This window comes from Sceloporus occidentalis, unplaced genomic scaffold (assembly GCF_023333645.1).
Source record: "Sceloporus occidentalis isolate IW3139 unplaced genomic scaffold, rSceOcc1.0.p SCAF_74, whole genome shotgun sequence".
Classification (NCBI taxonomy): Eukaryota; Metazoa; Chordata; class Lepidosauria; order Squamata; family Phrynosomatidae; genus Sceloporus; species Sceloporus occidentalis.
Genome location: NW_028317054.1, coordinates 3,220,486 through 3,235,592, shown reverse-complemented (window position 1 = coordinate 3,235,592; position 15,107 = coordinate 3,220,486). Strand labels below are relative to the sequence as shown.

General features: G+C 38.4%; 1 protein-coding gene across 1 annotated transcript in view; it reads right to left on the bottom strand.

The window, feature by feature from the left end:
• Nucleotides 1–8,842: 8,842 nt before the first annotated feature.
• The window catches only part of LOC149285963 (mitogen-activated protein kinase kinase kinase 20-like), a 59,985-nt gene continuing 53,720 nt past the window's right edge, over nt 8,843–15,107 (bottom strand). The window contains exons 16-19 of the mRNA XM_089494723.1: nt 12,130–12,246; nt 11,242–11,316; nt 10,148–10,292; nt 8,843–9,531 (exon numbers count right to left, since the gene is read on the bottom strand). Coding sequence (XP_089350849.1) covers nt 8,843–9,531; nt 10,148–10,292; nt 11,242–11,316; nt 12,130–12,246 — 1,026 coding nt within the window. The remainder of the gene's footprint in view (nt 9,532–10,147; nt 10,293–11,241; nt 11,317–12,129; nt 12,247–15,107) is intronic.

Below are 15,107 nucleotides of genomic sequence, written 5' to 3'. Positions count from 1 at the left end.
CAACCCTACTGCAAATGTTTGTCATCAGCAAAACCTTCTGCAATATCACTAACCAAGTACAGATTCCTGAGGTACCGCACTGGTAACGAGACCTTGCTCCAAATATACTCTATCGACTACAACCCTCTGTTGTCTGTCACTTATCCATTGCCTAATCCATTCTATAACATCCTTCTTAAAAACTGGTGCCCAAAATTGCACTGCATATTCAAGGTGAGGACTCGCCATTGCATTAAAAAGAGGTACAATTATATTTTCATCTTGTAATTTAATACTCCTCTTTATGCATGCCAATACCTTATTGGCTTTTGCAACCGCCAACTGGCACTGCACTTTGTTGCTAAGTCTATGGTCTACAATTATACCCAAGCCCTTCATGTTCTGCTTTTCCCAATGCAATGCCCTTTAGAGTGTAAGTTGCATGCTTGTTTTTGGTACCAAAGTGCATTACCTTACACTTATCTATATTGAATCTCATCTGCCACTTAGTTACCCAGTCCCCTAGTTTATCCAAATCATTCTTACCTAATTTTGTGGGGGAGGGCAGAGTGGCAGCATATCTATTACACTTAGAATTCAAGTGTATGTACTCAGGTGCGGCCTATAATTGAGCCAATATGGTACTTACACAGCCATAACATTATGACCACCTGCCTAATATTGTGTAGGCCCCCCTTTTGCCACCAAAACTCCACTAGACCTCTCAAGGTATGCTTTTGTTTCTGGCACCAAGATGTTAGCAGCAGATCCTTTAAATCCTATAAAGTGTGAAGAGAGGCCTTCATGGATGCGTCCTGGTGCCATGTGTTCTCCAGGTAAGCGCTGCAGGTGCACCAACCCATCCACGTGATGTAAAATAAAACGTGATTCATCAGACCAGGCCCCCACTTCCAATGCTTTGTGGTCCAGTTCTTATGCTCACATGCCCATTCTAGGCGCTTTTGGCAGTGGACAGGGGCCGGCATGGCCACTCTGACTGGTCTGCCATTCACTATGTGTTCTGACACCTTTCTTTTAGAACCAGCATTAACTTTTTCAGCAACTTGATCTACAGTAGTTCTTCTTTTGGATTTGACCTCACGGACCAGCCTTCGCCCCCACCGCGTGCGTCAATGAGCCTTGGCTGCCCTTGGCTGCGGTTTTGGACATACTCTGACCCAGTCGTTTCACCATCACAATTTGGCCCCTGTCAAAGTTCATCAGAACAGGCCACCTTCTTTCAATGCTCTGTGGTCCATTTCTTATGCTCCTATACCCATTGTAGGCGCTTTTGGCGTTAGGGGTCTGCATGTGCACCCTGACAGGTCTGCAGCTATGCAGCCCCATAAGCAACAAATTGCAATGCACTGTGTGTTCTGACCACTTTCTATCAGAGCACATCTATAGTAGTTTGTCTGTTGGATTTGACCACGCTGGTCAGCCTGTAACCCCCACGTGCGTCAATGACCCTTGGCCGCTCATGACCCTGTCGCCGGTTCAGTGCTTTTTGTTCTTTGACCACGTTTGATAGGTACTGACCACTGCAGACCAGGAACATCCCACAAGATCTGCAGTTTTGGAGGTGCTCTGACAAGGAGGTCTAGCCATCAGAATTTGGCCCTTGTCAAAGTCACTTGGATCCTTACACTTGCAATTTTTCCTGCTAACACATTGACTTTGAGGACGAAATGTTCACTTGCTGCCTAATATCTCCCACCCACTGACTGGTGCCATTTTAACAAGGTTGTTAGTGTTGTTCCCTTCCCCTGTCAGTCGTAATTATGTTATGGCTGATCGGTGTACACACATACAGCAACCTAACCTTTGCTGGCTCAGGAGGAGGTAGGCCGGCACCAGTTTTATTGCTCCTTCAAGGTCCTCAGATGCTATGTCTGAGCCTTCATGTTTTAGGCACTAAGACTAGCATTATGTAAGGAGTGGTTGGGGGGTTGCTGGTGCTAGGGAGACCAGCATTTTGGCAATAGAAAAAAAGATATACAAAATATTTGAACAATTAAAACCATGTCTTAAGTCTGATTGTCTTTTTTAATGTTTTGCTTGCATTTGCAACCAGAATTCAAATCAAATTCATAATATACTGATAGAGATGCAATAATTGCAGGCCACTGCACTGTATATTCCAGATAAAAACAACTAGTGAATTATTACCCATAAATATCTTCTAAATGATTGGTGCATCTAACAATCAAGGGCACCTTACACTTAAAACTCTACATATGATCTTTCAAATAAAGAGGACTTAAAGTGTCCCTGGTTTGTTTAAACATGCATCACCAACACTGCTGGAAAAATTCAGTGGAAGCAAGCGGTAAGTGACACAGAGGGCCACTGTTGTTCTGACTTTCTATTTTTGTTCCGATTAACCAACAAACTTATAAGAAATAAGTAACTGCAGACAGGGCACCATTTTGTCATTTAGTGGTTACTGCCAAACAATTGAACATTTAATTTCAAATGCATGTACCAGTTATCCCAAAGAACCTTTTTAGATTTATATTTAGAGACAATAAAAATGTGATCAAATTGTATTCTGCTTTAATGAGGAAATGGCTATGCTTTTCTTATTAGACAACCTCATGTAGCAGGGATAATGCGCAAGATGTTTCTTCTAAATACAAACTGCCAGATGTTTATTTGTACAGAATTTGATGTAATTGTAGATCTATACAACAGCACACAAGAAAGTGTTATTAAGTTGCACACACTGGCACTAAATTTGTATATCATTATCCTCTTTGCAAATGCTCAACAGAAAACTTTATGAGAAATATGATGTATTCAAACATGCTTAAGCATTTGGTTTCAGTATTTCTCCCCATGAACTGTAATATTACAAGATATTCTCTTTGTATATTTGCAGATGCTTTCATTGTGTTGACTTTCAACCTTCAACAACTTTCAAAGATAAAATACACTTTTTTTTCTTTTTCTTTAGCAAGGACTTTTTTTAAACTGCACAACCTAGCAGTATCCCTGAGTTTATAAATAATTTCTTGTGACCATGTTTAAAATTAAAACCTCCATAAAAGTTTTCAGGGAAGTGGGGACTTTGAATGGTGAATTTCATTTGGTGAATTTCATCTATAGTAGTGAAAGTGACCCCAGAATAACCAGTTTCCATGCTATCAAGCAGGTAGCATCAGGATATCCTGGGCACAGTACACAGGTATTTAGTTACAGATTCCAGTTAATTTCCATTAGTATTGCAACCGAACATTTTTCAAGATATACTTTCATGCTGTAATCCTATTTTACTTACACATTTTACCTACCAATTATTTTGTAGGATACCTGTACTATTCCCCCTTTTAAGCAGAAGCCCTTACTTAATAATGTACCTGTACCTATGACATTCAGTTTCATTACTGCATTATACAAAGTGTGCTTTTTTAAATAATTATCAAATCACTTACTATTGTTTGTTTTTATCTCAGCTGAAAAGCATGAAATATCATGCAGAGGAAATGTATTATTGTATGCGAGGAATGCATAAGGCTATTTCCATTTGAAGTCTTGTAATGAATGTGCTTGTTACTGCTAATGTGTTTCATATTGTGCACTTGAATATTTTAAAATCCTGTTTTGTTTTTTTTTTTGTTTTCTTTTTTTTTAACCCAGACATATATGCTTATTTTTCCCCAAAAATATACAATGCCAGAAAGTTTGTATAGAAATATACATTTATCTCATGTAACATAAAGTAGCCGATCCGGATTATTGTATACATGGCACACATAATGTTGATTAATATACATAGTGTATTTTCAGAGGAAGTTTTTGTTACCTGGGGGTAACACATGGAACAGTATTAGGACCTATACTTTTTCATGTTCTTATTAGCTATATTTTAACAAAGGTTTTAATGGTAAGGAATGCCTTTTTTGCAGATTATGCAGAGATGTTAGCCATCCTGGTGGAACATGCCGAATCCCAAATTATTTAAGTAGATTTGAATAATGGTTTAGTGTTGATACACCTAAAATAATGCACTTGGGACATAAAAATGCTAAAATAGAATATAACATTGGTTGCACTGTTCTGTCAGTGATAGAAGAGAGGGACTTGAGGAGTAATTATTTCTGAGTAAAACTGGTAATGGGTTGTGTAGCTAGAGACATTGGTAGCATAAAGAGTTCTGCCACTTTACAGAACTCTGGTCAGACCTCCTCTAGAGTAATGTGTACAGTTCTGGTGATTCCATCTCCAGAAAGATATATTAGTATATTGGAGATAGCTCAAAGGAGGGCTACTGAAATTGTAAGTAAGTTTTTATGTGAATTCCAATTGATCTATACCTGCAAAGCTGGGTTTTTTTGTTATTCGTTTGATCTATATCTGCTATGCTATGTTTCTATACATTATTTATGTATACCTACAAACCCTGTATTTGCATGTTTTATTCAGTTGATCAATACCTGCAGTGCTGTTTCATGTATTGTTTGTTTCATCTATACCCTCAGTGCTGAGTTTACATGTGATTTCAAGTTGATCTATCCCTGCAATGCTGGGTTTGTGTGTTCTGTTAATCTATACCTGCAATGCTATGTTTCCATACATTATTTATGTATATCTGTAAATACAGCATTATTCAGTTGATCTATACATGCTGTTTAAATGTGTTTATTTGATCTATACCTGAACTACAGGGAGTAAGTAGAGGTGTGGTTTAGTGAATGAGAGTGAGATGATTATGGGGGAGAGGACCTCTGAATGTCACGGTAGGGTCAGAAGGAGGGAAGACTGCACTGACTTTCACAGTATTCCTGATCTTCCCCTAATCAGCAGTAAGTGTGGCAAATATTTTTTTTGGTGTGTTTGGCGGAGGGAGTAATTTTTTCCAATATAAAATATATTGGCAACAGGGTCTATATATGTGTATGTATATATGTGTGTGTGTGTGTGTGTATATATATATATATATATATATATATATATATATATATATATATATATATATATATATATATATATATATATATATATATATATATATATATATGTGTGTGTGTATATATATATATATATATATATATATATATATATATATATGTGTATATATATATATATATATATATATATATATATATATATATATGCAGCAGAGGCTAATATTAAAGAATGAAAAATAACTGCCAGTTCAGCTGTTAATTTGAAATCATACTTTAAAGAGATAAGCACACATTGTGTAGTTTAAAAAATATGCATATGAATCCGAACGGAGAGTTGGCTAGCCATCTTTACTGAGCATGACTGGGGTTTGGTTGGCTTTCACTTGCAGCTCATTAGCGCCTTCGCCTGCTTCAATAAAATAATTTACCAAAGCAACCAAACAAGGAGGATAGCTTTTTTTTAACAAATATAATATAATATATAATGTATAGCTTTTTTTCATTTAGATCACATTTTCTGTCACATTTAGTGTTGCATGAAGAGTGAAAGTGTAGCATTTGTAGGTTAGAATCTATTACACAATTTAAAACAGCTGATATTCAACATTTCTTTCTACAATAGAAGTAGAGTCCTCTTTACCTAATGTATTAGTTTGTCTGTCAGTTCCAGTTTTGTCATACTCTTTAAAATGTGTACTGTAAGAAGCGCTGTGTAAATTGTTGGTCTTCTGGTGGCATGTACTGTTGTACCTACCAACAACCTTATATTTCTGATTTTATTTCCCATATAAGAACCAGTAATAGAACAATCTAAATATTTGAAAAGAATGTCTTGGAAAACACTTAAGGTTGTAAATAACTTTGCACTTATTCTCATCGTGTTTTACATGAAGTGTTGATTGTGCATTTATTGTGTCACTAAACCACTAAATCAAGACAGGTAAAAATAATTTTCTTTCAACTCCCAAATTAGTTTCTAACGGGCTTTTACAGTGGATTTCTACAGTAGTACACGGTTCTAATGCATCTTATTACTGTAACTGCTTTTGCATTGATTGCCACCAATCAACATGAAAATAAGCAATAGCATTTCCTTTGAAGATCGGCGACTGATTTGATTACTTATAACCATCTCTGCTTGTATTATTACAATTAGAATGAGCACAAAAGCAGAAAATCATAGCTATGGATGCTCCCATGGATAGATATATTGTTTAAAAGTGGCTTTGGAATTGCATATCTATATTTGAAATATAATGAGTAAGGTTGCCACATGTCTGGTTCTAGTTGGTAAAATGCCAGTGTATTCCAGCTCCATTAAAGTGTATTGTAAAGGGCCTGGAGCCCAGAAGTTCCTGTCTATTATCTACCATAATCTCCAGCTGCTGACTGCATCTCTGCAACAGGGCTGTGATTTACAGTACAAAACAACCCCCCCCCCATACAAACAGATTTCCAATTCTTCATGCTGAAGGGGCACAGCATGTTTAACTGTTTGGTTGCCAAGAGTGCGAACAATACATAAGTAAAGCAATGCATTGGCTCAACCCCACTCTGCTCAAATGGTTAATCATGGATCTTGTTCTATTGTTGTTTTTTTTTTTTTTTTTTTTAAAAAAATCCAAAAAAAACCAACCGTCTTTGAAATCTATTATCCACAATGTTAAACAGAGACAATAAATATTTGCATGAACTATATAAGGGCCCGTCAGGAAGAAAATAATTCATTTTTTTTTTTTTTTCAAGAAGTAATTAAAAAAAATAGTTTGAGGGTTTTCGTGAAGACAAATGTAACATGTTACAAAGTTTATTCATTTTCATTTAACGTGTGGAAATGTATGGTTTTGTATTGGTTTTTTTTTCCTCTGTTTCCCTTCAAGGTATTAGATTTTTGCAACCCCCACTTAACAACCCCCACAAGCTGCTGTGAATAGAAGTTACACCGAAATAGGGCTGCAACTAACGATTAGTTTAATAATCGATTAGTTGGCCGATTTATTTTTTCGATTAATCGGATAAAAAATTTTATTTTTTTTTTCAATTTAAAATAATGTAATAAACGTACAATTTACACTTTCATCTCTTTATCACAATGGCCTCTCTCTATTCACCTTCTTATTTTACTGACATAATAAAAGCTACAAGAACCCAAACAGTGTTTATCAAACTAGCTTTTAATACAAAGTTATTAGTAAATATTAATTCATATTTAAGAAAAACTATGAGAAAAAACTTGTTTAAATTTTTTTTTATTTACCAAACTGCCCCCGGTTATGCACATCTGACCCCCAGCTTGACACTCTGCCCCCATATATGCCTTATACCTCTTATATGCCAGAGATTCCACTGTGCCCTCTGATATGCCACTGTGCCCCCGATATGCCTTATACTCCTTATATGCCAGTGATATGCAACTGAGCCCCCTGATATACCTTTTACCCCAGATATGTTTTATGCCCCCCCTGATATGCCTAATATCGATATGCCTTATACCCCCTATATGCCCTGAAATTCATAATACCCCCCATACACCACTCTGGCTCCTCCCCCCTCCCATACACCACTCTGCCTCCTCCCCCTCCCATACATCACTTCGGCTCCTTCCCCTCCCATACTCCATTCTGCCTCCTCCCCCCTCCCATACACCACTCTGCCTCTTCCCCCTCCCATACATCACTTTGCCCCCTCCCATACATCACTTTGCCTCCTCCCATACTCCACTCTGCCTCCTCCCCCTCCCATACATCACTTCGGCTCCTTCCCCTCCCATACTCCATTCTGCCTCCTCCCCCCTCCCATACACCACTCTGCCTCTTCCCCCTCCCATACATCACTTTGCCCCCTCCCATACTCCACTCTGCCTCTTCCCCCTCCCATACATCACTTTGCCCCCTCCCATACTCCACTCTGCCTCCTCCCCCCCCTCCCATACTCCACTCTGCCTCCTGTCAGCCACGGAGGTTCACAAGACACCAGGGAGCCGGGTTGAGAGGCAGAGTGCCGTATGGGAGGGGGAGGAGCCAGAGTGGTGTGTGGGAGGATGGCTCCCATACACCCCTCTGACTCCTCCCCCCTCCCATACACCGCTCTGCCTCTCTACCCGGCTCCGTTACTTACAGGAGCTTTCACTGCAGCTTCATAGAAGCCTCAGCGTAAGTGAAGGTGAGTAACGGAGGCTGTTTGTGCGATGCAGACCCCCACCGGCTGACAGAGAGGATGATTCTCTGTCAGCCGGTGGGGGTCTGCACGCATCGCACAGACAGCCTCCGTTACTGCCCTTCACTTACGCTGAGGCTTCTATGAAGTCAGTAACGGAGCCGGGTAGAGAGGCAGAGTGATGTAAGGGAGGGGGAGGAGTCAGAGGGGTATATGGGAGGGGTAGAGAGACGGAAGTGAGAGACCGGCCGACAGTGAGGGGAATCCAGGTCCCCTGCAGCGTTGCGGGGGATCTGGATTCTAGTGTTATAATCCGATCTCTGTTTGAGGTCGGATTATAATTTTTATAATTGATAAAAATCGATTTGATTAATCGATGATGAAAATCGATTACAACGATTTTCATTATCGATTTTAGCAATTAGTTGTTTCAGCCCTACACCAAAATAGAAAGATTGGTTAAGATCCTTTTTTCCAGTTAATACTAATGGCAGTTAATCTAATTCTCCAGAGTGTAGTGAATATATTTATTACAAATATGTTGGCTGCTCTAATGCACCTGTAAATTAAATCTGTCAAAAACTTGCATTTTAACATTGAGATTGCGCAAGAACCAAACTGAAACATAGCTGTGAGCCATAGAATTTACTTTTATTTAAAAAAAAAAATTACAATTTTATAGAAACACTTCAATGGTAAGTAAAAATAGATATAAAAAGAAAATGTGTATCCCATTGCACATTTGATTGCATTAAACCTAATTAAATTAGTGTATATTTTAATAAATAGCCCTTATTTTACATGTTATTGCGATTACGTCCGAATGCCTTAGGTTTCGACTTGGATACTCCGGTATGCTTATGACCTTTTTTTGAATATTCCACTTTTACCCATCCATTATCATTATTACCCTTGTTGTCTTCTCCATTGGAAGGCGTGGTGGGTTCTGTTTTCACTGGCATTCCAGGTATGTGCCTGCTTTGGTAGTGGCCAGTTCTATTTGACCTGTGTTCATGGGACCGTGTCAGATTATCCCGTGTCATTTGGGGAAGCCTGTAATACTTTCCTGTGCTGGCTTGTGGGATTTTTCCACCACTTCTCCTTTGGATGGAGCTCTGGGCATTGTGGTGATACCTAGAGTTGACCCTTGATTTCTCTCTCTCGGAAGGGCTATCAGAAGCTGTACTTGAGGCACTGCTGCATTTGGAACTTTGGATAGACAAGGATGACATATTTTTTGCCAGTCCAAATTGTGTTGGTGAAGAGCTACGAGAATAATTGATGGGAGTAACTTGTAAGGTCGTACTGACACGTGTTCGTCTTACGGCAGCAGCATAAGATTCTTGGTTGTGAAGATATGGTAATATTTGAGATAGGTTTGTTAAACTGGAGGACTGAGAACAAGGAATGCCCGATGCACGTTGAGGAGACATGTGTATGGCCAACTGGCGCTTTCTCAGTGTGTAGATCCACTCACAGTCGACACCTGGAACAGATGAGAAAGAAGAGTCAAAAATCTGTAAAGGAGCTAGGAGTATCAGAAAATATGGGAAATTATCAAAAAATCTAACCGTTTTTAAAAATTAACAGCATATACTTTGTGGGGATACAGGTGTTATAATCTGTAACAGTGTGTGTGTATATGTGTGTATGTGTGTGTATATATGTGTATATATATATATCACACTCGCACTGACTGGAATAAAAATCACCCCCACCAACCCAAGACAGACTAAGCATTTACTTAGGATACCACATGTTTATAGACACCATATAAAGTATGAGGCTGGTTTTTGCCATATCCTACTTGCCTCTCTTACTGTACTTGCTTTTGAGTATACTGGCACTTTAGAATTTGTGCCCATATATATTTCTCCCTCAGCCTGTTTTTTATTATAAAAATACTTGATTCACTTGTTACATACCAAGTTCATCTTAGTACTTTATTAGGTATACCCTTGCCAGTTTTTCAAATCTGCCAATTTCTCATAGTAGAAGTTGTATTGTGTGTACAGATTAAGCTAAATTACATCAAAACTCAGAGCTATTTAATTCAATGATTTGTGGTTGAGCCGTTTCATTCTGTAATTGTATAATCTTACTGGAATTGTTGCTGGGCCTGCTTTCAGAGTTTACTAGCGATGGCTTTATTGCAAGTTGGACTGACTTCACGGCATCTTGCATTTTCATCTTGTTCCAATGAATTTTGTGAATGTGCTTTGTTAATTTTGGAGTCCTGACATCGTTCTAGTGGGATAAGCATTAAAGAAAGGAGAGAAAAAAAAAGATTTAAAAAATCAATAAACATTCTGCCTATAAATTAAACCAAAATATTATAGCAGAACAAATGATCTTCAAAAATAAAATTAATGTTGTCTATACGTTTGGGAAATACTTAGCCGATTGGCAGCAGTCTAAAGATGACTCTGTCCTTGTTACTCCCCAATTCCCAGTAAGAGCTATTTTACCAGTTACCAGTCCAAGCTTGTTTTAAAAAATCTGACAAAATAGGTTGTTTTATTAAAGGAACAGCTAGGTGACTTGATTTTAAGGTCAAAAAGGGGTCACAATATGTATTGATTTGATTTAGATTTTTATGTTCACTCACTTTGCATTTTGTTAAATACTAAAAGTAAACTTGACAGGTGTATTTTTGAAGGCATTGTTTCTTAACAGCATTTTTTCGTAAAAATTTGTACTCATTGTAATACATGGGAACATAATACGTGGATCAGATTTGCTAAACTCAAATTTGTCAGTCTCTTCTTTTGGATTTACTCAGGGGAGGGCTAGCAGCCTAAGGCCTGGGGGGCAAATCTATTCAAGTGGCACGCTGCGCCACCGAACCAGCCCACCATCCATGCCCATCCTTTCCTGATTTTCTAACGCATATAGATGTAATGTGATGGGATTGGAAGTAATCGGTACACTAAAAAAAAAAAAAAAAGTCATCATATACGGGACGTCTGAAAGCCACAATTTACTGCCACTCATCCACATTAGATTCAGGGTGGCCTGGGGGGCAATTGCCCCTGGATTTGCTAAACACTTGGTTTACTAAAACTCCTAGTTTTACAGGATGATTCCTTTTTCTAAGATAAAATTAGACCAGTAATTCTTGTGAATAAGCAACCCTCAAGACTGGAAATCTGATTTGTGTTCAATAACTTTTCCTTAATTCCAATTAATCTCATACCTCATAGGTCACCAAACACTCAACAGTTTCATTTTCTGTTATGCCTACTATCCATTTCTCCATTACGAACGGTGGCTGAGGACACAAAAGAAAAAAAAATATGGTAAACTGGTCCCAAAGCACAGGATATTTCTCATTCTGTATAAATGTGCCTTGTGATTGTTAATGTTATTGTTAATTTTATGTATTTTACATAATTTAATTTATGTATTTATTTTGTTAATTTTGCAAGTGAATGCCATGAAGAGTTTTGTAAAATAGGAAACAACTATCAAACTAAATATTCCCACTTTGATTAACTCATGGGGTGAAGTACTCTAAATGACAAGGATTGATAAAGGGAAAGGGTGGGAGAGGAAACAGAACAAAGAGATGAGAAAGGGAGAGAGTGACAAAGGGATCAAAGAGAAGGTGGAGAAAGAAAGAGAAGGGAAAAAAGAAATGGCCTGAATGTTCCAGAGCAGCAAACTGTTAAAATTTCAGTTTTTAGAGGTGGTCAAACTTAATAAAGGGCATTTGATTACCAGCACCTTTCTGCTACTTAGCATCTTGACTCCTATAGAAGCAGTAATGGTATACTTTTCGCACATGGCTTCTCCATTTTGACTGTTTTTGTTGAAAAAATCATCATACGGTGTAACCTGTCATGTGTTCATCACCTAATTTTCAGGCCTGCTAAGGGACAGGTGATTGTTATTTTGTCCTGATATGTGAAAATATAGATTTCAAAGAGTGTGCCTTTTTCACATGACTGTGTGTATATATATTTTATAATTGCCCTTTACCTTTGTCCCTGTCCCCCGTGTACCCAGTTTTAATAAATTAAGTGATGCTAAAAGCTGTGACAGTTCCCCTTTCATATATGCACCTGTGAGCATTGTTTCTTACTTTTGTCATTCTTAGAATCTCTGCATCTGAGTGGCTTCTGCTGAACATGACATCTTTAATATATGTTATAGCAATTTCATCACCGTCTAGCTCCATGTACATTTTCCATTTGCAGTCCTACAATTGTAAAGAAAGAGCTTTAAAATCTGAAACCTTAAAACAGTCACTTTTTATCACATTATTCTTCCTGTCCACAGAGACCGTAGTAAATAGGATGTAAACTATTTAAGTATGATTTAAGCATGAGCATTTCCAGCTTGTGGTGCTTGTACTTACCTAGCCTCTGTGAATTTTATCAACTAGTTTTTGCAACCTGGAAGCCTTTAGAAGGGTCAGAACAGGGCACCTGACTGCATCACACATGCAAGCCACATAAATTGTCGCAAAAATTGCAGCATGCGTATGCATTGGTGACAATACTCTAGCTTCACGTATAGTGCTTCTGATGTCAGCACAGGCTAATGTCACCAGAGCCGGCCTTAAGTGTTCTGGTGCCCTGTGCAGACTACTCCTCTGGCAAACCCCCCATCCCCTTCTCACTGCCTCCCCCCCCTGCCCCTTCTCCCTATCCTTACTTACTTCGTTGCCGGAGTCCTGCGTTGGGAGCGGGAGGCGTCCGTCTTCCCGATCTGCCGCGGTGCGCACTTCACAGCTGAGCGGCGGAATAATTCCGGCGTTCAGCATAAAAAAACGCCGGCACCGCGACTAGAGTGAGGGGCGCCGAGCGGTCGCTGAAAACTTCACGAGCAACCGCTCCGCGCCCCGGTCCGGGACTTAAATTGAAACATCGTGGTTTTTTTTGTTTGTTTTAACTTTATTTAATATGGAGGATGTTAACAAAACCAAAAATCGACGCTTAAATTAAAGACCCGGGCAGGCGCCCCTGTTGCCATGGTGCCCTGTGCGGCCGCACACCCCTAAGGCCGGCCCTGAAGCTCTTTTGCTTCAACTAAAAAAATAAATACTTTGGGCACATTACTAGGTATGTTGCAGGGAACCAAGGAGCTATGGGCTAGCATTGGTGCAACATGAGCTTTGGGCTATCATGTTTCTTTGAGCCAACTAAATGAGATTAAATGGGGCCAGTGTCTCAGGTACATGAATGATAACACAACATTCTAAAATGCTTCTCAAACAGTGTACCAATAAACAAAACATATAATGTAAATCTCATTGATAACGTGGCTCAGTGGTTTCTTCTGGCATGATTACAATGTGTTTCGATGAACTATGGCTTATTTGTTTTATTTTAAAGGTTAAAATGGCAAAATGTTAATATAAACACTTTATCAATAATCAATATAACATCAAATAGGTTCTTCTTACTGGTTTAAAGAGCAGGCTTTCATTAGTGAACACACTACTGGTCAATTGACTTTCTTAGCTGCTACTGTTGACTGCATTCTATCCATACAGTGTATGATACCGCAATTCGCAAGATTCAGTCAATGCATTCCAAGCTCATAGAGGATAATAGGCTAAGCATTTGATGGGTAAATTTAGCATAAAAATATTGCACGTTGCTATGAATATTGATTAGTACAAATTGCCACTACTCTTTATACTTAATGGGAAATTAGCATAACTATGAATATGGCTCGTTTCTGTTGGCATTTATAGTAGAAGACAAAAGTATCTTAATTACGGCTCTAGGGTACGTAGCCTATGAGAAATATTGCATTTAATAGCCGTTACCAGGAGTAACCTGCTTGTCAATTCTTTTAACTGCTGAAATAGAGCTTGTTCTTTGACCTGCACTCACTGACTACAGACACTTATTGCTTATTTCAGACCTAAGCAAGCTATGAGATGGAACACTGTAGCCTGGTTACCTCAGTGGTGCTATTATTTTAAGTTTTATTTACAATTTTGAGCATCAGGGAACAAGAGTTTTTCCAGAGTGCTATGTACTTCCACTTGTGAGCTCCAAATATGTTTGGCAATCCTCTGCATGATTCCTACTTATAACTGCTTACAAAACATTTTTATTTTCTTTACGTTTTAGAGCTCAGTGACATATGGTGCTTCTGATGTAATTTCACCCCCAGTCTAATCTCCTAGTTGTAGTGTTTTTCCATTTTCCCTTGTAAATGTAGCTTCATGTTTACATAAGATACATTCCTTGGCTGGTTCCATCCATACATATTGAAATACTACATCACTTTATAAAATTATCATTTATACCAATCAGCCATAACATTATGACCATTCACCATCAGGTGAATAACACTGATAATATTGTTATCATGGCACCTGTCACTGGGTGGGATATATTAGGCAGCAAGTGAACATTTCGTCCTCAATGTCTGTGTTAGAAGCAGGACTTAAAGGATATGCTACTAACTAGTGGAGTCCATGCCTCTGTTCTTTAGGCTACTCAAAAATGGCTAAAACTACTTCAGCCACCATTAAAAAAAAAAACCTCCTCTGTGGAATCCTGTAAACTGTACTTTGCAGCTAATACAGTTTCTACAGTGTCATCTGCAGCGTGCCATCTTTATGCTTATTCTAAAAAAAATTGCTGATCCAGTGGGAAATATAGATTTCTGATGAGGTAACTTGGCACCAGGAGTTGGTAGACATTAGCTGAGATGAAACAAACATCATTTTTTTTTATTATTATTATTTTTTTTTAAACTGTTATTAAAAGTAGTAACATGTTGATGGTCTGAGATCCTGGTAGTGCAAGTAAATTCTTTGCTATTATGTATCTCAGCTGCAGAAACCTGCTGTTTCAGAGTTATAACAGCTGAGCATTCATCGGTGGCACCTGGGTTATTTATCATTATGTTAAACCCCTGTCTCACTTTATTATGCCGGATTTAAGAGCTAGATAATACAAGCAAGGATAATTTGCTCCTCGCTCTTTTATTTCTACGATGTCTCAACCCTCCACAGCCTTGTCCCATGAGATATTCTTATCACCCCTTCCCAAAAAAAAAAAAAAAAAGAAAAGGAAATAAAGACTGTAAGGAGAA